This window comes from Panthera uncia, chromosome F1, assembly GCF_023721935.1.
Source record: "Panthera uncia isolate 11264 chromosome F1, Puncia_PCG_1.0, whole genome shotgun sequence".
Classification (NCBI taxonomy): Eukaryota; Metazoa; Chordata; class Mammalia; order Carnivora; family Felidae; genus Panthera; species Panthera uncia.
The window spans coordinates 40,556,062-40,576,200 of NC_064813.1; the positions used below are offsets into that span (position 1 = coordinate 40,556,062).

At 51.4% G+C, this 20,139-nt stretch overlaps 1 protein-coding gene and 1 long non-coding RNA gene across 3 annotated transcripts in view; one reads left to right on the plus strand and one right to left on the minus strand.

Moving 5' to 3' along the window:
* The window catches only part of LOC125925428 (uncharacterized), a 37,610-nt gene extending 33,957 nt beyond the window's left edge, over positions 1-3,653 (plus strand). The window contains exon 3 of the long non-coding RNA XR_007458825.1: positions 3,355-3,653. This is a non-coding gene — a long non-coding RNA (uncharacterized LOC125925428). The remainder of the gene's footprint in view (positions 1-3,354) is intronic.
* CHIT1 (chitinase 1) lies at positions 1,542-18,186 on the minus strand. 2 transcript variants are annotated; one of them, XM_049634399.1, is made up of 12 exons: positions 17,717-18,186; positions 13,763-13,835; positions 12,212-12,241; positions 9,762-9,963; positions 9,110-9,166; positions 7,607-7,772; positions 7,254-7,378; positions 6,506-6,629; positions 4,434-4,619; positions 4,003-4,116; positions 2,540-2,666; positions 1,542-1,982 (listed from the first exon to the last, which is right to left on the minus strand). In XM_049634399.1, exons 2-12 carry the CDS (start codon positions 13,830-13,832, stop codon positions 1,747-1,749), a joined length of 1,437 nt encoding a protein of 478 aa, XP_049490356.1. In that variant the 5' UTR covers positions 13,833-13,835; positions 17,717-18,186; the 3' UTR covers positions 1,542-1,746. The 2 variants fall into 2 exon arrangements, with proteins under 2 accessions (XP_049490356.1, XP_049490357.1); XM_049634400.1 differs by lacking the exons at positions 13,763-13,835; positions 17,717-18,186 and adding an exon at positions 13,335-13,709.
* Between the last annotated feature and the right edge of the window lie 1,953 nt (positions 18,187-20,139).

The window sequence follows — 20,139 nt, forward strand, 5'->3', positions numbered from 1 at the left end:
GTCTGGGGACCCGGCCACCAAACTGGGGTGGGATGAAAGGAAATGAGACCAAGGGATGAGGCTGGGGCCTAATGCAGGGCTTTGACTCTATGCTGATGATGGAGACTTGACTCTCTGTTCGCCAGAAGCTGTTGGCAGCTCTTAAGTAAGGGAAGTGTTAGGATTTGATCCAAAATTTAGAAACGTTGAGCTGGGGGCTAGATGGAGGTTGGCCTGGACAAGGGAGGGGCAGGAGGCAGGGTGACAAGTGGCACTGGCCTGAGCCGACACAGGGACCCTGGGTTTGGAGAAGATCAGAGAGAAGCCCTGCTTAAAACTGTCCTCAACATGAAGGTAGCACCAATGTCACAGTGACGATGTAGGGGGACTTGGGCTGTTTGGGGACCCATAAATTCTGCTACAAGGAGACTCTCTGCTAGATTCTTGACTTACCCAGCCTGCAGAAGGTAAAGAAAGGACAGAGATGGGAAGAGGGAGGGAAGAGTGAGTGCTGATCATGATGACGAGGCTTAACTCCACCCAACAGATGAGGTGATGAGGTTCTGTTTCTTGGCCTCAAGTCACACCGCTAGCAGGTGACAGAGCCAGAAGCCAGCTCTGCACCCCCTAAAAAGAAACCGCCACCCTGGACGCCATTCTGATCAGTTAGGAGGCTCTTGTCAGGCCTGGATGTGGCGCGTCCCCTTCGAGTTGAGACCTCAAAGGAAGGGCATGTGTGGTGAGCAGACCTGTGCTCGGGGCCGAAGAAGAACAGATTTGTAAAGGCCCAAGGACAGGTGGGGCGTAGAAGCGGGGAGGTCATTTTTATGGGGATCTGGTACTGGCTGTACTAGGGTGAAGGGCCAGGTCACCTCCTCTCTCCTACATGTCCCCATCTCCTGCTGCCTGCTTGAGTCCCACCCCAAAACCCAGCTTGGGTGAGTGCATGGCAAGATGGACCATTAGGTTACATGCAGATTTTCTTCCAATGGAACGACCAGGCTTCACCCCAAAGCTGCAGGGACCATTTGTATTGCTCGGTTATCCGGGATACTGTGTGTGCAACGTGGCCCATTTAGGACTCAGTTCTGGACTCGCAACTGGGTTAGTTAGCCTTCTGTTTAAATACCTGTAAAATGAGGATAATAATTGTCCCTCCTTTGTCTGGCATATAGGAGCAGTAGGTGATAGAAGGCCTAAAACAGGATTTATCTCAAAGGGAGCCCTGAATACCTACCTGGGGTTTGGATTCTTATTTTAATGCTGGGTGGCCATTGCAGAGCCCTAAGGCAAGGAAAAGCTCTTTTCTGCTGCCATCTAGTGTGAATCTTGGGAATAACACCTGAGTGGAGGCCAGCAGGAAAAGCTCTCCAGCGAGGTCACCAGTGCCTTGAGAGCTGCCCACTGGAATGTGGGCACCCCGAAGGGCCTGCCTTCCCGCCTGGCTCAGACCTATGCATGCCTTAGGCCACCCTTGCCTCTTGGCTTCCCCACCTTCCCAGTTTTGAACTGACAGTGTGCTTAGAGAGGTTCTGTAAGTCACCACACCCGGGGACCGTGGGGAGCAAACCATAGATTTATTTTGCAAGTAAAAGGTCCAGAAGGACCATAGGAAAAGGAACTCAAGGCTGAGAGCAGAAAGCTTGGATACAGAAAAGCCACAGGGAGGTCTCTAGGATTGGAGCCCCCAGGGAGAGCTGCAGAGGCAGACTGTGGAGTGACCCCAGCGCCTGGCCCGGTGGCTGGGGCTGCAGGGGCCCTGGGCACTCAACCCCAAGTGCAGCATTTGCAGGAGGAGCTGAACACCAGGCTCGCTGGGCAGCTTTGCTGGAATAGCCGCCCCCCTGCACAGCTATAGTAGCTGGACTGGTCCCCAGGGTTGGGGTAGAGCCCGTCAGCTTTGCCCCGGCAGAAGGTGTCTTGTTCGAGGCTGGGGACACGCTCAGGTTCAGAAGGCTGGTCTGGTGCGGGGACTTCAGGTCCTGGCGGGCCTAAAGGAAGACCTGGGGAGACAGCGAACATTCAGCCAAGCCTCCCCCAAGAGATCCCAAACCTACAGGCCAAGCACACGGGCAACCACCACAGGCAGGCCATGGCTCAATACCTCACCACTCCCCCCACCCAAAGGCAGAGCACAGCCAGGTGCCCCACAGCCACACTTAGGCTGCAGCGCAGCTCAACAGAAAACACAGGGGTGCCAGTGGCCATCTATCATCTGCAAAGACCAGCCACACACTGGCGAGGGCCTCCGGGGGTCTTGCGCTGCAGGTGAGCGCAGGCTTTCTCTTTGAAAAGAGAGGAGCAAAGCTGCAGCTCCCTGGCTGAGGGCCGCCAGAGGCAAGCCCTGGACAGGCGTTGCTGCCGTCAGAAAGGGGAAGAAGGGCCTGAAAAGAGAATGGCTTCCAAAGTTTCCTTGGCCCCTGGGGGTGCATGAAATTTGGGAAATCATAGGATTGGAATAAGCGTATTTCCCCAGAAGGAGCCAGGACCTGTAGTTCAGGGAGGGGGTGTTCCTACTCTACCCGCGAATTCCGCCTCTGGTCCCTGGCCCCTTACTCACTCAGCTCCAGCTGCAGTGCCTTGATGAGGGGATATGGGCCCTGGTTACAGAAGAAGCCAGCGAAGTCGTCCATGTCCAGCGCCCACACCATGGCGCCACCCAGTCCCTTCTGCTTCAGGTAGCTGGCCTGTGCACAAGGAGCAAGGCGCAGGTGGAGGGACCCGGGGGAACCCGGCCCGGCCTGTCCCAGAACCCGCTTCCTCATCTAGATAGGGCTCTTTTTCCAGCACCTCCAGGTCGTGAGTGGTCAAGGCTTCTGGACACAGCCCGGGGCGGGAAGCCTAAGCGACTGAGTCCTGATCCCTCTGGAATCCGCCCGTCTCAACAGGAGCATGGCCTGGGTGAGGGTGAGGGAGGGGGTTTGGGGAGTGGATGGGCGTGTGAAATTCCCTAGGTCGCAAGCTTTGACAACTCCGTCTTTTCTGTGCTGGGCTGCTGTATTTGGGGGCACGGCCTGCGGGTTGTGATGAGTCCAGTTCCCCTAGGGATGACAAAGCTTCCCCAGAGATCTGAACAATTTCTTGTCTTTAAGTCTTTGTCCTCCCCGAGGGCCTTCTTTCCTCCACCAGATCCCTGAGGTTTCCCCAGTGAATGGCTGTGTGTTCCCGCAAGTGGGTTTCCCCGTCCCCTAAGCCTAACACGCCATGCGGGGAGTTGGAGAGTAGGGCTGGTCTGGAGCCCTTGCTGGCCCCAGTCTCCCATTCTGGCTACTTCCCCTCCAGCGGTGAGGGCCGACAGCTTGTTTTCGGAGTCCAGCCTGGCCTCTCCTCCCCACATGTCTTTGCTTCTCAGTTTCCTCGCCCTTCTGTTTTCAGACCTTCTCGAAGACCCTTCCACCGTGATCCCTTCTCCCATCTCCCCGCCGCCAGGATCACACTCCCTTCGCAATTCTCCCAGAGTGCTTTGTCTACACCTCTAGAGGGACCGGCCACTGTCTGCCCTGCATCACAGCTGACGTGAGATGTCCGGATAGACAAACCAGAGCAGGTGCCTCTGCAGGAGTTCGTGATCTCATGGGGGAGAGAGGCATGGAAACACACAAATACACTTGTTTTGAGCCGCTGATACTGGGCAGGAGTGGGGAGTCATATAAGTAAATCAAAAGGTCTGTAATCTGAGCATGCACAAATGTTGTCATTGAGCTGAATAAAATGATATATCTCACTGTATGTATTTCTCCTCTTCATATGTCTGTAGAATTTGTATTTTATTAAATGCAAACATATATATATATGTAATAAAATAAAAATTCTTTCAAGAGTGGTACTTAACGTAGGGCAATTTTTTGTGATCATGCCTTTTCTTAATCAATAGTTGGTAAAAATACAAAATGCTATCACACGAAGACTTGTGAAATATTTCAGAGGAGATTCCTCTTTGGAGAGGGTCTGGATGCCATCATTCAATGTTATTGACCTGGACCCATCCAGGACCACCCCCCTCCCAGCAGGGCTGGGCCTCACCTTGGTTTTGAAGCTCTCCACATCATCAAAGCCCACCCACTGGTTGCCCTTGAAGGCATAGGGCACCTTCTGGTCCATGATTCTGGGCTTAGTGGCCCCCTTCCAGGAGCAGACCTGTTAGGAGCAGAGGGCAGAGCTGGGGCAGAGGCAGGGGGCACCACAGACATCTGTGCCTCTTTGCCCAGAGGAGACTAGAGATTGGAAAATTCCTATCTGAGGAAGTCTGGAGAACGTAGGAGGTTCTAGACTGAGTGACCTAGAACCCTGGATTCAATGAGGCACTGGGGTTTAAGGATAATCCAAGATGGCATAAAGGGGTTGGGCTTCACTTGGCCAGAATTTGCTGCTCTTGGCATCCTCACTCAGAAACTATGGGAGTAGGAGCACCCCCCACCCCAGCCCATACTCGGGGCCCCGTGGGGTTTTCCCACCTCATAATAAGCCAGCAGCCCTCCCTCTTTGGTGAAGGGGCCAGGGGTTCCAGGCCCTGTGGCTGGGGCCCCCACTCCAGTGTTTGATGGGGAGGCCATGGTGAAGGATCGTCCATAGGCAGGCATGCCAAGGATCAGTTTGTTGGCAGGGGTCCCCTTCTGCACCCAGAGTTGCACGGCAAAGTCCTGGTGATGGAGAAGGAGGGGCAGGGTTAATTTACTTTGCCTTCGGCCTGGTTCTGGTCATCTAAGGCTGCGGGCTTCCGATGGGCTTTAGTGTTCCAAGACCGTCCTGTCTTCTTTAGGTCTTGTCTTAGACCCTCGACCCCAGACAACCATTGGAGTCAGACAACCATTCACGGGGCAAATATTTATTGATGGCCCATTGTGGCCAGGCTCTCTATGCTTGGGATACCTCAGTGAGCAAAGCGCCCGAGATCCCTTCCTTACTCAACAACTTAACCTTGCTGAGCCTCGGGCTTCCTGTGTGTAAAATGGAAATGGCAAGAACTAATGGATAGAAATGGCAAGAACTAAAAGATGTAATGCATGTGGAAGGCCCAGCATAGTGCAGTAAAGGAAAGCTGAGATCATGCTCATCATACGCATTATTGTTGTTCTAGGTCTCACCCAGAGTACAAGAGCAGGGGATGGGGTCCGTTTTATTTATCTCTGTATCCCTCGTGCCTCGAACAATGCCTGACACTTAGATGCTCAAATAGAAAGAATAAATGACTACATGGCTGCCTCATTTGCCTCTGAACGGGACCGACCCCATCGTGTATTACTTCACGTAACACCCCCAGCCTGTGACATGAGGAGGTACCCAGCACACGTATGTGAAATAAATGAATAATGAAGATTCTCCCCTTAAGCCAGGATTACAGGCTCACTTCCCCCAGGAAGCCACTCTGTTCAAGTACAAGTCCTCCTGTTACTCCGCACCCTCTTAGCACTTAAGTCAGGAACATTTTTCACTACGTGTATTCGTATTTATTTCTTTTTGTTGGTCTACATGATTTATCTCTGATCAGATGGGAGCTTATTCAAAGGCAGAGGTCAAGGCCCCCTGCTCAGCTCTATGGCACCTTGTGTAAGTTCAGAAAAGTCCCCCTCTGGCCGGAGGCAGTCCCGGGCACACAGTATAGAGAGTAGAAGGTCTCCTTGTAAGAAGAGAAAGGCCTCCCTCCCCCTGCGTGGATCCAGAGCATACAGCTGGGGGAACAGGGTGCTGGTGGGATTTCGGGGCCCTCACCTGTCAGCTGAATGTCTTTGGGTGTCGAGCTGCTGAGCTGGGCTGGCTTCCCCCAGGACCCATACAGTTTTCCTGATGGGGGTGGAGGGGTCTGGGCTCAGTGTGAATTATGGATTCCCGACTCAAGCACTCAGAGATGGCTCCCTTATTTGCGAAAGAGCCACAGAAGCTTAGATTGTTCTACCCTAGCCGATGCACCAAGACGTGGGCTCCCCCAAATTAAAAAGCACTTTAATTTAGGGCTGTTTTGGTTTGTTTTAAAAGAAGAAATAATATGGTTGTTCTTAACTTTCAAAGTGTCGAGTGGGCCTATAAAAACCCTCCAGGCTGCTTGGCGAGGGCGAGTTGGGCAGGAAACCACCACTCACCCCAGTCTGAAACCCAACCTGCCCTTTCCACGTGCTGGGGTAGGGGGTGGAGGCGGCTCGTCACTGAAGGTGAATCAGTGACAAGGAGTGAATGGTCACCCATTGTTTTGAAGGAAATGGGGTAGAGGAGGTGAAGGAAGCAAGAGGTCATTTTTGCCGGACATTCAAGCTCAAAGACGGCTTCCCAAGTAGCCACTGCATTATTTGATGTCATTCAGTTGGTTTGCTGTGTCGAACATCAGCCAGGAGGCTACAGAGAAGTAAGGCTTCCCCTCAGCACTGGCACAGGACAGGAAATAAACAAGCAAAGAAAGGAAAAGTCCGGGCTCCTCTGTGCCCTGCTGGGTTATCCTGCCTTTCTTTTCCACTAGGGCCTCGAGGCTCAAAAGAGGCCACCTGACAGGACCTGCGGATGGGGGGGGTCCCGCCTCACCTCTGCAGCCACTCACCACGTTGAGTTCGGCCGCTGCCCCGCTCTCTCCCTGCCTCTTGTAGAGGGGGCTGTTATGTCCTGTGGTCTTCTCATAAGAGCCATAGAAGTCGTAGGCCATAAGGCTGATGAAATCCAGGCTCCTGCAGGAGGCATGGAGAGAGGGGTGACGGGCTAGTGAGCAGTCCCTCCCAGCTCCCGCCTGTCCTCAGTGTGTGGCCTGGGAAGGGCCCTCGAGGTAAGAGGCAGCAGTGCAGGCTCCCACCTGGTCCTGGGAGAGGGGATTAGACAGCACTCCCTAGTTCCCCCCTCATACTCTTACCGTTTGGGAGGGAAATCTAGCTCAGTGTTGTTAAAACTTTCGTGTGCATGTGAATCACCCGGGAAAGCCATTAAAGCGCGGGCTCTAATTTTAGGAGGCCTGGGGTAGGGCCGGAGATTCCGCATTTCTAACGCTCAACACCTTGGGGTGCAGAGAGCCAGACGACTTGTCCTCTTGGTTTCACTCTTGCGCTCCCAGGGTGCTTGATGTTAAGACCGAGTTCCCAAGGAAAAGGGCAAGGATTCCAAAAGAGAGACTCCAGGACACTGGAGTTAAGCAGACAGCATGAGCAAATCCTTCCTGGATCTGCTGGTGGAGGGGTAGGGCTTTCCCCAGACGGTACCTTGCAGGTGACCATCTGCTCTAGTCCTGAGGCGACTCAGCCCGACCTCGGTCTCTCCCACTTCAGAGAACACACGTTCCACGCCATCGGCCTGAGACTCACTGAGCAATTTTGTCCACCTCGTATCCAGCCTCTATGTTCTTTCTCCCGGCCGGGACGGCTGCGCTCAGAAGGAGGCGTTCCTTCCCTGACGTCTGAGCTTCCCGCTGGAAGGCAGCGGCCAGGTCCTGCAGAGGTGGCTCACAGTGAATACAAAGGCAGGGGCCAGGCTGGCCCCTGTGGGCCCCAAGCAGATGTTCACTCTCAGGAGTCTGAAAACTGACCACAGGGCTCGTCTGGGCTCTGCACATACCCAAAGCAACAGACCTTGGGGACAGAACAGCACCGGCCTGTCCGGTGAGGCCACCAATCTGGGTCCCCCCGCCCCAGGCCAACTGGGTGACCTCCAACCATACCTGCACCAGGGCTGTGAAGCGCTGCTTGTCCGAAGGAGGGCTCCCCCGGCTCCCTGGGTACTCCCAGTCAAGGTCAAGGCCATCAAAATCATATTTGCGCAGAAACTTAACGGCTGAGTTGACGAAGGTCTGACGGTTGTTGGCTGTAGCCACCATATCTGTGAATCTGCGAGGTGATGAAGGGCAGTATGGGCCTGTCTTGCTGACAGGAGGCCACTCTCTCTCTCACAGGCAGACGAGAAACTACGCAGGATATTTGTGGCTGGCTGTTCAGGCCAGGAGGATGCTGGGAGGGCTGCTTCAGATGCTGCTGGGATATTTGCTGTTGACTTACCAGCCAGGCCTAAGGAAAGGGACCGTCTAGAAGGGTGTCCGGCCCCCAGGGCTCAGTGACTTGCCAGGAGCTCTGCCTCCCCAAACTCCCTCCACACGCCTACTGCCTTGTCCCTGCTCAGGGAATTGTGGTCCCCTGAATCAGAGCCGGCTGTCACCCGAGGGTAGAGGTTTAGAAAGGAGGGAACAGTTTCTAATATGAGCACAAAGGGAAGTAGAAGGAGCTGAGTAACCTGGAAACCTGCTGCTTTCGTTCTCTGGTGGGTCAATGTGGTCATTTTCTTCAAACTCACACTTGTAAAATGCTTTGTGCCATCACTATGACTAGTCTGGAGCCCCTTAAAATCCCAAGCTGCCCAAGGAACCCCCTCCCCACATCTCCTGATTCCCAAGATCCCTATAAGTGTCTCGAGGTATTTATAGACAGATCCTACTTTAATTGGTTTTCTCTTCATTTACTGATTTAATTAATAGCAGCACTTAAGTGGGGTCCATGTGCCTGGGAACCCCAGGCTAAGAATCCCCTCATTCCAATAAAAGATTGGGGAAGGTGGGTCATAAATTGTATCAGGTTTTCAAAAGGTCTCATGATCCAAAAAGTTTTAGAAAGAGTAGTTTAGAAGTTTGGGAACCATATATTGTGGACTTTCTAGAAAAAGTCTAGTTTCATACGTCCCATTCCATCATCTGCTGAATTCCTCAAAAACGTCCTATTCCTCAAAAATGCCCACAGTTTGGCATCCGAGCTCGTTCTCACAGACTGCCTTTGACACCCAGGAGTGGAACAAAAATTCTCAAACAAGATATCCTGTCTCAGAGCTCAGGAAATATCGTCACTGTATGTTGTCTGAGGTTAGTTGGGACTCTCCCTGTACCCATTTCATGGAGGAAGACACTGAGGCCTGGAAAGAGGCCAGGATCTCTCCTGTGCTCCCGGCAAGACCGGATGTGTAACAGTCAGAGCTAAGCCCCCTCCACAGCCCTCCCGATGAGGCACCACGAGCCCAGGAGGAAGGTCAACCCCCAGAGTCCAGGCCGCCCTCCTGATCCCCCACCCTGACTATATTCCACCTGGCCTGATTCCCAGAACCCACTGGCCAGGTTCTCTCTTGCCAGTGAGTCAGGTCACCACCCAGTGGCTCTGCCATACAGGTGCCGTGGCCAACTCACTTCTGAGTGCCAAAGTTCCAGCCCCCGATGGAAAGCAGTGTCTTCAGCTTGGGATTCCTGGGAAAGATAAGACAAATGCCAGAATTTGCAGGTTTTAATGCCCAGCCAGTTCCCCAGGCTCACCTCACTGACTGGGAAAGCAAGGGGTTATGGGTGCCCTGATGGGCACTGATGGGGTGGGGGGGAAGGTGTAAGTCCCTATGCATAGATCCTGGGTGAGGGGAGCTCTAGATTGGGAAAGAAACAGCATGCTCTTGTCTTCAGGGGCCTCCTATCTGGCTGGGGAGACATACACATGAAGAACTCAGGAAGAGAGATCAGGGCGTATCCGCAGAGAGGCTTTGTCAAGAGGGTGATAACACGGGAGCTGAAAAAACGCATAGATTGTAGGAGGAAGAAGGGCATACATTCCCAGCAGAGAAAACAGTTTCCCAAGCCAGATCCCACCTAGACCTAAATGGAAGGGCCCTTCAGGAGTCCCTATCTACCCCTACTCCTCCCGTATAAGCACAGGAAAGCCCAGAGAGGTGATGTGACTTGCCCAAAGCCACACAGCAGGTCTGTAGCTGGATTGCAGTGCTGGGGAAGGTTTTTGGCTCTGGAAAGAGGTTCCTGCCTCCACCAACCCCCATCCCCGTCCAGTGCAACTCACATCTTCTTCAGGCCGTTGAACTCCTGGTAGAAAACCTCATCATCCCACTCTATGGAGCTGAGCTGGTGATTGGTCATGCCCGCAAAGGCATAGATGAGGTGGGTGCACAGATTGGGGTTCACATCCTTGGGCAAGAAGCGAGCAGCTCCCTGTCTGTACTGGGCCCAGTTGGTGAAGTAGCAGACCAGCTTTGCAGCAGAGCCTGGCCATTCGGGACCAAGGAAAGAAATGGTGGTCAGAAGGGTCTGCTGAGGACTGACCCCCTCTACCTAATGCCAGAGGGTGTTAAACATGACACTTGATCGGCTGACAGCGGAGAGGCAGGACTTTCAACATGTTGCTTGGAATACTTCAGAATGTTCATTAAAATGCAAATACAGGGGCACCTGGCTGGCTCAGTCGGTTAAGCGTCCGACTTCAGCTCAGGTCGTGATCTCGCAGTTTGTGAGTTCGAGCCCCGCATCGGGCTCTCTGCTGACAGCTCAGAGCCTGGAGCCTGCTTCCGATTCTGTGTCTCCCTCTCTCTCTGCCCCTCCCCTGCTCATGCTCTGTCTCTCTCTGTCTCACAAATAAATAAAAACATTAAAAAAATTTTTTTAAAAATTAAATGCAAATACTTAAGAGGCCCCAGTTATAAGCCTGAGTTTGTGGTTTAGTCTTGCTTTAAATATTTTACATTTTCTTGTTATCTCTTTTTTTTTTTAATTTTTTTTAAATGTTTATTTATTTTTGAGACAGAGAGAGAGACAGAGCAGGAACGGGGGAGGGTCAGAGAGAGGGAGACACAGAATCTGAAACAGGCTCCAGGCTCTGAGCTGTCAGCACAGAGCCTGACGCGGGGCTCGAACTCACGGACCGTGAGATCATGACCCGAGCCGAAGTCGGACGCCCAACCGACTGAGCCACCCAGGCGCCCCTCTTGTTATCTCTTATAGAGAATCTATGTTTATGAATATTGCTGATAAGGTCCTAATAAAGAGCTTGTTTTAGCTAGGAAAAGGCAGCTTGTTTCTGGAGTCCTCAGAAAGTTTAGAGACTTTCGTTGGGTGGGTGGGTGGGGATGTCTGTTCCCAGGGGGTTGATCTAGCGGCAAGGGCCTCCACTGAGGTCGGTGCTATGTTAGGTTGACAAGATAACCAGAAAGCAAGAATGCTGGTTTTTACTCCTGTATCTGCCAGAAATGTACTTTGGGCCAATTGCCCCTTCAGCCCTGGCCCAGGGTCCCCATCTGAAAATGATTGTGTGGGCTCTGAAGGCTCTTCTAGAACTTGTCATCTGTGAGGGTATGGTTTGCACAAGCCAACATTTTATGCCAAGGACTTGGCAGAATGGGGAGTTTGTACTGGAGGACATCTATGGCCAGTGTCTAGACTCTAGGACTTCTTTTTGTCCCAACAGGGTCTCTCCACAGTCCCCCCCAGCCTCCATTTGGCCACTGAGAGATCAGGGGAGGGGAAGAAGGTGCAAAATGGCCACAGGAGGCTGTGTGGGAGCCCAGCACATGAAGGACTATCTGGGACCCCCCTGGGCAGATCGGTGGCTCCCGAAGGGGAAGCTGGAGTTCTTGGGTCATCACTGGCTCTAGCCAGAGGCCACTTAGGAGTAGAACTTGCCAGAACTTGCCAGTGGGGGCTGAGAGTACAGCCTGTAGTGATACAGGAGGAGGGTTGGTGAACTCCCCAAAGCAAAGGGTTAACCCAGGGAACACATCGTAGGACCATCTAGGAAGAAGCCCAGAGTCTCTTCTTACATCATATCCTGTCGTATCATATCAAATATCCTGCGGTGCCCGGGTGCCTCATTCGGTTGGGCCACTGACTTGATTTTGGCTCAGGTCATGATCTCATGGTTCGTGAGGTCGAGCCTCACATTTGGCTCTGTGCTGACAACAGAGAGCCTACTTGGGATTCTCTCTCTCCCTCTTTCTCTGCCCCTCCCCTGCTTGTGCTCTCTCTCTCTCTCTCTCTCAAATAAATTAAAAAAATAAAACGTTAAAAAAAACGTTATGCATGGATTTTTGTACTATAGGGGCAATGAAGTACGGTGGTTAAGAACAGGGTCTCTGGAATTTTCATGCCTGGCTTGAAATCCCAACTCTGCTGCTCTGTAGCCAAGCAATTCAGCTTCCTCCTCCATACCATGACAACGACCATCATTCCTACCTCAAAGGACTGTTGTCCTTCCCCCAGGGAAGGGGCCGAGGGAATCCACGGCTACCCTCAAGAAAGGCACCCCTTATGGGGGTGCCTGGGTGGCTTAGTCGGTTAGGAGTCCAGCTTTTGATTTCGGCTCCGGTCACGATCTCACAGTTCGTGGGTTCGAGCCCCACGTCAGGCTCTGCGCCGACAGCAAGGAGCCGGCGGGATTCTCCATCTCCCTCTCTCTCTGCCTCTCTCTCTCTTTCAAAAATAAAATCAACATTTAAATGACAAAGGAAAGGCACCACTTACCCCATTGGATCATCAGTAGAACTATCAAACCTGTAACAGCACAGGAGAGAAGGCAGAGGTTACGAAGTTATTTGCATTTTTCTGGGCCCTGTATGCCTATTGAAACACAGTGGGTAGAGATGGTCAGAGGGGGGTAGACCCAGGATGGCTTCCCGCAAATCAACCTTCCTCTGTCCAAAAGGGACCCAGGAGGGCACTGTGTCCATCCCTTCACCCCCAAGCCAGATGTCAGGGGCCCCTCCCTGGCCTAGACTAGTCCTAGAGCTGATGGAAGTTTCCATGAGTTGAGGTTGTCCCTCCCTAGAGCGCCAGTGGAGGACGGTGTGTATTGAGAAAGATCTAGGAAAACCACTAACTTGTGAGGTTTTCAGAGAGAAAGTTTCCCTTTTCGAGCAGGCAGGAAACCTGGGGCTGTCCTGGGGCTGGAAAGAGCCAATTTGGAAGGGTTAGGCCAGAGATCCCATCTCTCAGGGAGGCCTCTGTGCCTCTGCTCACAGCCAGTATTTACCACATTCTGTGGCTTTCCCGCCACGCCTCTCAGGAGGTTAGCTGAGTTCCCAACATGCTTGGAGACCTAGGCTCAGCAGGACTCCTTTAAAAAGATTTATTTCACCTTTCTGATGACCTTGAATTTTCCCATTCACCTAATAAAGCCTTGCAAGGGCTTGCAAGGGCAAGAGAACTTGCAAGGGCACCCAAGGTCGTGGCCCCCAGGCTGCCTGCTTTCTTGCAAGACAACCAGCACGGGGCTGGGGAAGCTGCTGGCAGGGGGCATCTCTTGCATGAGGACCAAAAGCAGAAGCCTAAGAACGTGGGAAAGACAAAACCACCCACCGCAGTGGTGTTCACCGACTCTGGGCTTCCAGGACCCGGAGGGGGCGAGGGGGCACAGGAAAAGTCCATTTCAGCCTGTTGAGAAAAGCCTTTCCTTGCAACACAAAGGCTCTTGAATTGAAAGAGCCAAAGGGGGCCCACAAGAATAGAGGCAGAGGAAGGAATAGGATGGCTCTCTGAGGTTCTCCTGATGCTTCGGTACCCTCCCAAACAGCGCCACGAGGCAGAAGCCACCTCCTTGCCTTACAGCCCCCAGGGCCCCGCCCACTGTCCCTGACGGCCTACTCACCTGCCCGGGCCACGGACCGTGCCATGGCGCTGGCTCGGCACCAGTCTCCAGCCTGTGCAACCGACTCTCTAGACCCTGCTCTCCTTTTATCAGGCTGCCTCGTTCCATCCTAGCCCGGAGTGGTGAAATCAGGGGGTGGCAGAGGCGGGCGAGAGGGGTTGAGGTGGGGTGCGCAGGGCTAGGTCACACAGCGTGGGTTGGGCAAACCTGACACAATGGCCTTTAGCAATTCTTGGTTTTCTGGAACAATGGCGGTGGGTAAACCGGGCCCTTAACATGACCAAACCGGGAGGCAAAGAGAGGGAAGCAGGAAGTGTTTCTAAGCCTCCTGCTGGACAAGGAGGGTTCTGATTTCCTTGGAGTCAGTTGGTGAAGACCTATGAGTGATCTATAATTTACTGGGCTCTGGAGGAAGAGGGATGACTCACAAGTCAGGGGAACTGGACTCCAGACCAGCCTGCTCGCTTGTTTCTTCACCGCCCCCTCTGGAATCCACATGCCCTCTCTGTAAGACGATGGGGTTGCAAATGTAATATATATTTCATAAAAGTCAAATTTCATCACTATCCACATGACGCATATGGACACAATGGATGTATTTTATATCCATCGATTGAGAAAAGTACATAACGGCAAATAGCAAGGATGAGCTTAGTAGTAGTTTTAAATGCCTTTGGTTTTTTGCCTTTTTTTTTTTTTTTAACTAAGTTCCACGCCCAACCTGGGGCTTGAACACATGACCTGGAGATCAAGAGTCATACGCTCCACCAACTGAGTCAGATGGGTGCCCCTTAAATGCCCTGTTTCTTACAAGTCATAGGGAGCTGTATTAGTTTCCTACGGCTGTTGTAACATATTCCCACAAACTGGGGGGCTTAAAATGACAGAAATTCATTCTCTCTCAGTTCTGGAGGCCAGAAGTCTGAAATCAAGGTGTTGGCAAGGCCATCTGTCCTCTGAAGTTTCTAAGGAGGAATCTTTCCTTGTGCCTTCCAGCCTCCGAAGGCTCCTGGTATTCTTTGGCTTGTGGTGACACTAAGTCAATCTCTGTCTCATGGTCTTTCCCCTGTGTCTCAGTGTGTTTTCTGTTGCCTCTTTGTAAGACACTTGTTACTGGATTTAGGGCCCACCTTAATCCAGGATGATCTCATCTTGAGATTCTTACCTCAGTTACATCTGCAAAGACCCTTATGCCAAATAAGGTCACATTCTGAGATTCTGGGTGGAGATATCTTGTGGGGGGGCGGGGTGGGGAGGAGTACCATACAACCCACTCTGGGACCTAACCATGTTCACATTACTTATTCTGTCTGCAGACAAAGTCTGGTGTGTGCATGAACTCCAGGGTCCCAGGCAAAACTTGGCAGCTTTTAGATGATCTGATCTTTGGTCCTTGACCTTAGCACGAGTGGCCTGGATGGCTGAGTGCGAACATTCTGGGGCAACAGGCTCTGGGGTCAGTTTGCCTGGATTTGAATCCCAGCTCTGCCATTTACTATCTGTGCAACGTCGAGCAAGTTCCTTAACTTCTCTGAGTTCCAGTTTCTTCATCTGTAAAATGAAATGCCCAGAGAATTGTTGTAAAGGTGCTACATGTTGGTAGTTATTATTCCTGGTTCTGCCCAGTCTCTGTGTGTGTCAGAGATCTGAGGGTGGGACCCCCATGCCCAGTGCCCCCAGGCCCTGTGTCCTTGCTTTCTCTGTGGCAGCCCCGGCCCCTTGTTTTGGTCATTTCTGTTCCCTTCATATGGGGGTCCTGCAAAGGAGTCTGCTCAGGGTCACCTGAGATCTACAGAGGTGCCTCAGCTCCGGGGATGTGAACGAGAAGGGGAGGGGGAATGTGGGAGTAAAGATTGCTTCACCAGAGAGGCCGGTTGCCTCCTTCACTTGCCTGCCACCCCCATACACGTACACATGTCAGCTTTGAGATTTTCTGACTCAGCTTCCTGTCCCCAAGAGGACCCTGCACTGCAGAGGCCCAGGGTTCTGAGTTGCTCCAAATACTGACCTGTCCCAACTCATCTGGGGTCTCTAGGACACCCAATAGCCCAACATTAACATCACTACCTTGATTAATGCAGCTGATTCTCCTCTCCTTCCCCCTCCCCTTCTTCCTCCCCCTCCTCCTCCTCCTCCTTCTCTTTTTCTTTTCTTCTCCTCCTTCTCCTTTTGATTATTATTATATTGTTTTCTTTTAATTTTTGTCCCAGACCATTTCTCCAAAGGAAAATAAGTAGAAACCTAACATGAAATAAGATCCTCTAATTTGCTCTGCTAAAAAATCTTGTGATGGTCAGGAGCTCTGACTTGTCTTTTCGATGCTAAAATCAACACCTCGTCAACATCAGCTCCCATGGGCACCCCTGTGGGGGAGAGATTTCAGTCGGGTACCCTGGCAAGCGCACATATATGCCCTATTTCCTAAAAACCAACCATAAACACCATAAACTTTGAAATGCTAAAGGTGTTGCCATTAAAATAAGTAATAAAAAAAAAAGCATGAAGGGTACCACCATGCTGCTCGGCATTGTCTTAAAAATTTTGGCTATTATACTAAGAAAAGGGGAAAAATACGTGTGTGTGTGTGTGTGTGTGTGTGTGTGTGTGTGTATGATTATGATATAACTGCCAATAGTTGTAGATATGTTTGGATATCTACAAAAACCTTCAGTTTTCTAGACTCTAAAAAAAAAATAGACCAGGAATAAAATAGAATTTGCTGGATTTAAGGTGAATATACAAAAATTAATAGCTTTTCTCTACGTTAGCAGAAACCAATTAGAAATAGAAGCAGGGGCAAATGAATCCACAGGAGTGTCAAAAGCTATAAAATACTTAGGACTAAATTGAATCACAATAAATTAGATAGTAAAATCTACAAAACCTAGTGCAGGATATAAACAAGATCCGAACATGTTCCCGTATACGGAAGCAGTATCATAAAACATGTCAGTTCTCCTCGAGTTCAAACAAAAAGATAGCAATGACCAGGGGCATACTATTCAAAACTTACTATAAACTCGTTGAGATCAAAGCATGGAACAGGCACCAGGACAGACAGACAGAGGTAGATTTGAGCATACGTGGAAAACACGTTCAACAAAAGCAATGTTTCAACTGAGTAGGAAAAGGATGTTTCATCAATGTCAATGACTTAATTGTCTACCGAAATGGGAAAAAAAATCAAGGTTGTACCACTTGCACCGTATATAGTAGCAAAGACAAGGGGCAGGATGAAGGGGTGCCCTGGGAGTAAAGGGGGGGTGGTGGCCAGAACCCAGCCCGAGTGGGGGAGAAGACGGGGGAGGTGGTGCTCGAGGAGAGCTTTGAGAACTAGTAGTTTTGCAGACAGAGGGAGAACAGCAGGATGGTTCTGGCCAGATATTCACTCACAGATCATTTCAGACAAAACCTCCCATCAGACTGCAGGGACAGCGAGATGGTTAAAAACCCTGCATGCATCCCATCAGTTGAGAACCACTGATTGAGGACAGCAGGGTGGGGTGATCTCTGCTAAGGGGGTCTGGGTGGGAGGGCACTGGACATGCCGGCAGGAGAGGAGAGGGGTGCGTTGCTTTACTATCTTGGACTTCAACAATTATGTCTCAGGCCAGGTAGGGCACATTCGAGTCTGACCTGATAGGCAGATCAAAACTGCAAAATATCAAGGAATACAAAGCTGCTGCCTGGAGGTGGGGGCCTGGGGAGGAGAAGGCAGGCCCATGTCCTGTGAAGCTAAGGTTGAACCTTTCGCGGGCACCGACCCAGAACACCCGCGCCCCAATTTCTAACTCAAGTACGAAAGTCTCAGCCCCCCAGTGCAGGTGGCCCATGTCTAGAGCTGAAAGGTCCTGGTATCTTCTAATTGATAGCACACCAGCCCTTTGCTCCTTGACCCCCTCCCTCCTGGGGCAGCCTTCTCGGCCCCTCAAATCTTACAGGGATCCATCTGAGTCAGGCTTTGCCTCCTCCCCAGCCATGCTGGTCCACACCATCTCCTGTGATCTGGGAACAATTCCTTCCATCCAGAACAGGAAAGCACTCCCTGCTTGGGTGTGCTCAAGACAGAGCTGGGTGTGCCTCAGTGGATCTCCCAACCAATGACCTGAGGGGCTTTATACCCTTCGTTCCATGCCCATTGGTTTCTCCCACCCTCTCCCAGTGCCCCCCACCCAAAAACACAAATTCAAGTAAGACTGGTGCGACTGATATACAATGAAACTTCAAGATAAAGCCCCAGCCCAGCCCACCCCAGAGCAGACTCCTATACAGACATTTTAGAGCCTCCTCCGGTTCACATCCATCCCGGTTGTCCGAGTTGGGGTTAGTGACAACCTCGCCAAGTCTCAGTTTCCTCATCTGCAGAATGGAGATAACACTACCTATCTTACTTGCGATGTGGATCGAGTAGATAGTGTGTGAAAGGGCTTAAAAGTGACAGAGCACCAACCAGGTCTTATGAGGAGACCACGATCACAGTGGCTGGCGTGACGCCCCTCTTCCCTTGCTGCACACAGGCACCACATCCCTGGAGCTGCCTGGGCCTCTCCCCACACGCCTCTCCATGCCTCCCAGGGCTGAGCCTGTGCTGAGCCTTCAGATGCGTCCGTTAACTGCTCCTTCCCACATTCCAGCCAGTTCTTCCCCATCACGGTAAAAGGCATCACCGTCCACCCTGTTCCTGCAGTCACATGACGCTTTCCCCCACCCTCACGTGACCAGATGCTACAAGAAGTCCTCCCTCCTCTTCCACCTCCTCCGCCACCAGCAACCACCATTAGCTCTCGCCCCATCCACTGAGGGAGCCTCATAACTGCCCTTCCTTCGTCCTTCTCTTGCCCCCTGCTCGTCATTCTCCCCACAGCAGCCCGGCCGGTCTTTGAGAAACTTAGATCAGATCCTCCTGCTAAGACCCCTCTGAACTCAGAATAAGAGAAGGGACCGTGTCTGTTTGCCTGCTACTATGCACCGACAGCCCCAGGGGCTGGTACATACAACAGGAGGCCTCAGTTAATATCTGTTGAGTGAGCTGATTGTTGGACGTTATTCCTCAGTATCCTTCAATACTCAATCAATGTCAAGTGCTCAGGAAGTAGCTGCTTGATGTGAGACATGCAAACCTCCCCTAAATATACAAATATACTTGTATGATCTAAATAGACAAATCAAATCTCCTTAATATATTAGCAGAAGCCATTCTCTCCCAAGAGTAGGTGGGGAAGGAGAAGCCAGAGAATTTGCAAACCTGACCAAAGCCGGATACAAGAGGAGGCAGAGCCAAGTTGGAGACTCCTGGGCTCTTCCCTTTCCTATCCAGGCACCTTCGGATGAGCCTGAGTCTCAGGCGACGGTAGAGCTCATGATGGCTGGCTGATGTTCCTTGAGTCATGCTGACACTCAGGTCTGGGAGTCAGGGCATCCTTTGGGGACAAAAGGCACACAGAGTCCACTCTGGCCATGAAGATTGTGGCCTTGTCCGTCCAAGCGTCAGCTTGTTTCCAGATCCTGGTGGACCATGACCCAAGGGGAAGTTGCTTCTCTTACCAGTAACAGGTTTGAGCCTGAGGCGGTGGGGAGGCCATGGGTACCAGAACTGAGAGGGAAGGATGCGGTCCAGGCAGAGTGGGTCAGGATGGGAAACACAGCGTACTCAGCCCCCAAGGCTCTCCCCCCACCTGTCGGGTTCAGACGCCTGACATTCCACACAGACTCCTTTCCTCCTCTTTCCTTTTCTCTTTCTTTCTCTCTCTCCCTCTCTTCTTCCATCCCTTATATATTTCTACACATAATTATTGATGTACGACAATGTCCATTACGCTCCTTGCAACATTCAAGAATGTAACATAAACCTAAAACAGGCTTAGGTGTTCCCTCTTGAGCCTGGAATTTTATATCCCATTAAAAAGGAATAAAGTGGGGCGGGGGGGGGATCCTGGGTGGCTCAGTCGGTTGGGCATCCAACTCCTGATTTCAGTTCAGGTCATGATCTCACAGTTTGTGAGTTCAAGCCCCACATCAGGCTCTTTGCTGATGGTGCAGAGCTCTCTTGCCCTCTCTCTCTCTCTCAAAATAAATAAATAAACATTAAAAAAAAAGAATACAGGGAATGGTTGTCTTGCTCAGTTGGTGGTATATGTGACTCTTGACTCTTGAGCCCTATGTTGGGTGTAGAGATTACTTAAAAATAAAATCTTCCACAAAAGAAATAAAGGGCGGGGAGGGGGGGGTCGCCTGGGTGGCTCAGTCAGTTAAGCATTTGACTCTTGATTTTGGCTCAGGTCATGATCTCATGTTCGTGAATTTGAGCCCCAAATCACACTTCGGGCTGAAATTGCAGAGCCCGCTTGAGATTCTCTCTCTCACCTTCTCTCTGCCCCTCCCCTGCTCTCCGTCTCTCTCAAAATAAATAAACTTTAAAAAAGAAATAAGAAAGAAAGAAAGAAAGAAAGAAAGAAAGAAAGACCTTCCTTAATACCTTGTTTAAGGGGAAAAGCAAGGTGTACCCATAGCACCTGACAGATTGAACTAAGGTATTTATCTCCACTCTTCTGAAGCTCCCCCAAAATAGCAGTTAAAGGAATAAAATGACATAAGACGGAGCAAATGGGAGGGGGGACCAAAATAGATGAGAGAGATCAACAAATGTTCGACCATGTGTTCAAATGTTCACCTTTGATGATGAACACAGAGTGAACAAGTGGACCTAACTCAGCAGACCTGGAGAAGCTGAGACCTCAGACTGCAGGTGACGAGCCCACAGGAAGCAGGGGACTCATGCCAAGGCACCCTGGAAAGCCGCAGGAGT

What these genes read in the sequence shown, in the direction of transcription:
- CHIT1 (XM_049634399.1), bottom strand. Translation starts at nt 13,832, where the DNA reads ATGTGGATTCCAGAGGGGGCGGTGAAGAAACAAGCGAGCAGGCTGGTC. An exon ending in GCTTCACAGCCCTGGTGCAG is followed by an intron (nt 7,379 to 7,606) that starts GTATGGTTGGAG and finishes CCACCTCTGCAG; the next exon opens with GACCTGGCCGCTGCCTTCCA. An exon ending in GGCACTGCAGCTGGAGCTGA is followed by an intron (nt 1,983 to 2,539) that starts GTGAGTAAGGGG and finishes CTGTCTCCCCAG; the next exon opens with GTCTTCCTTTAGGCCCGCCA.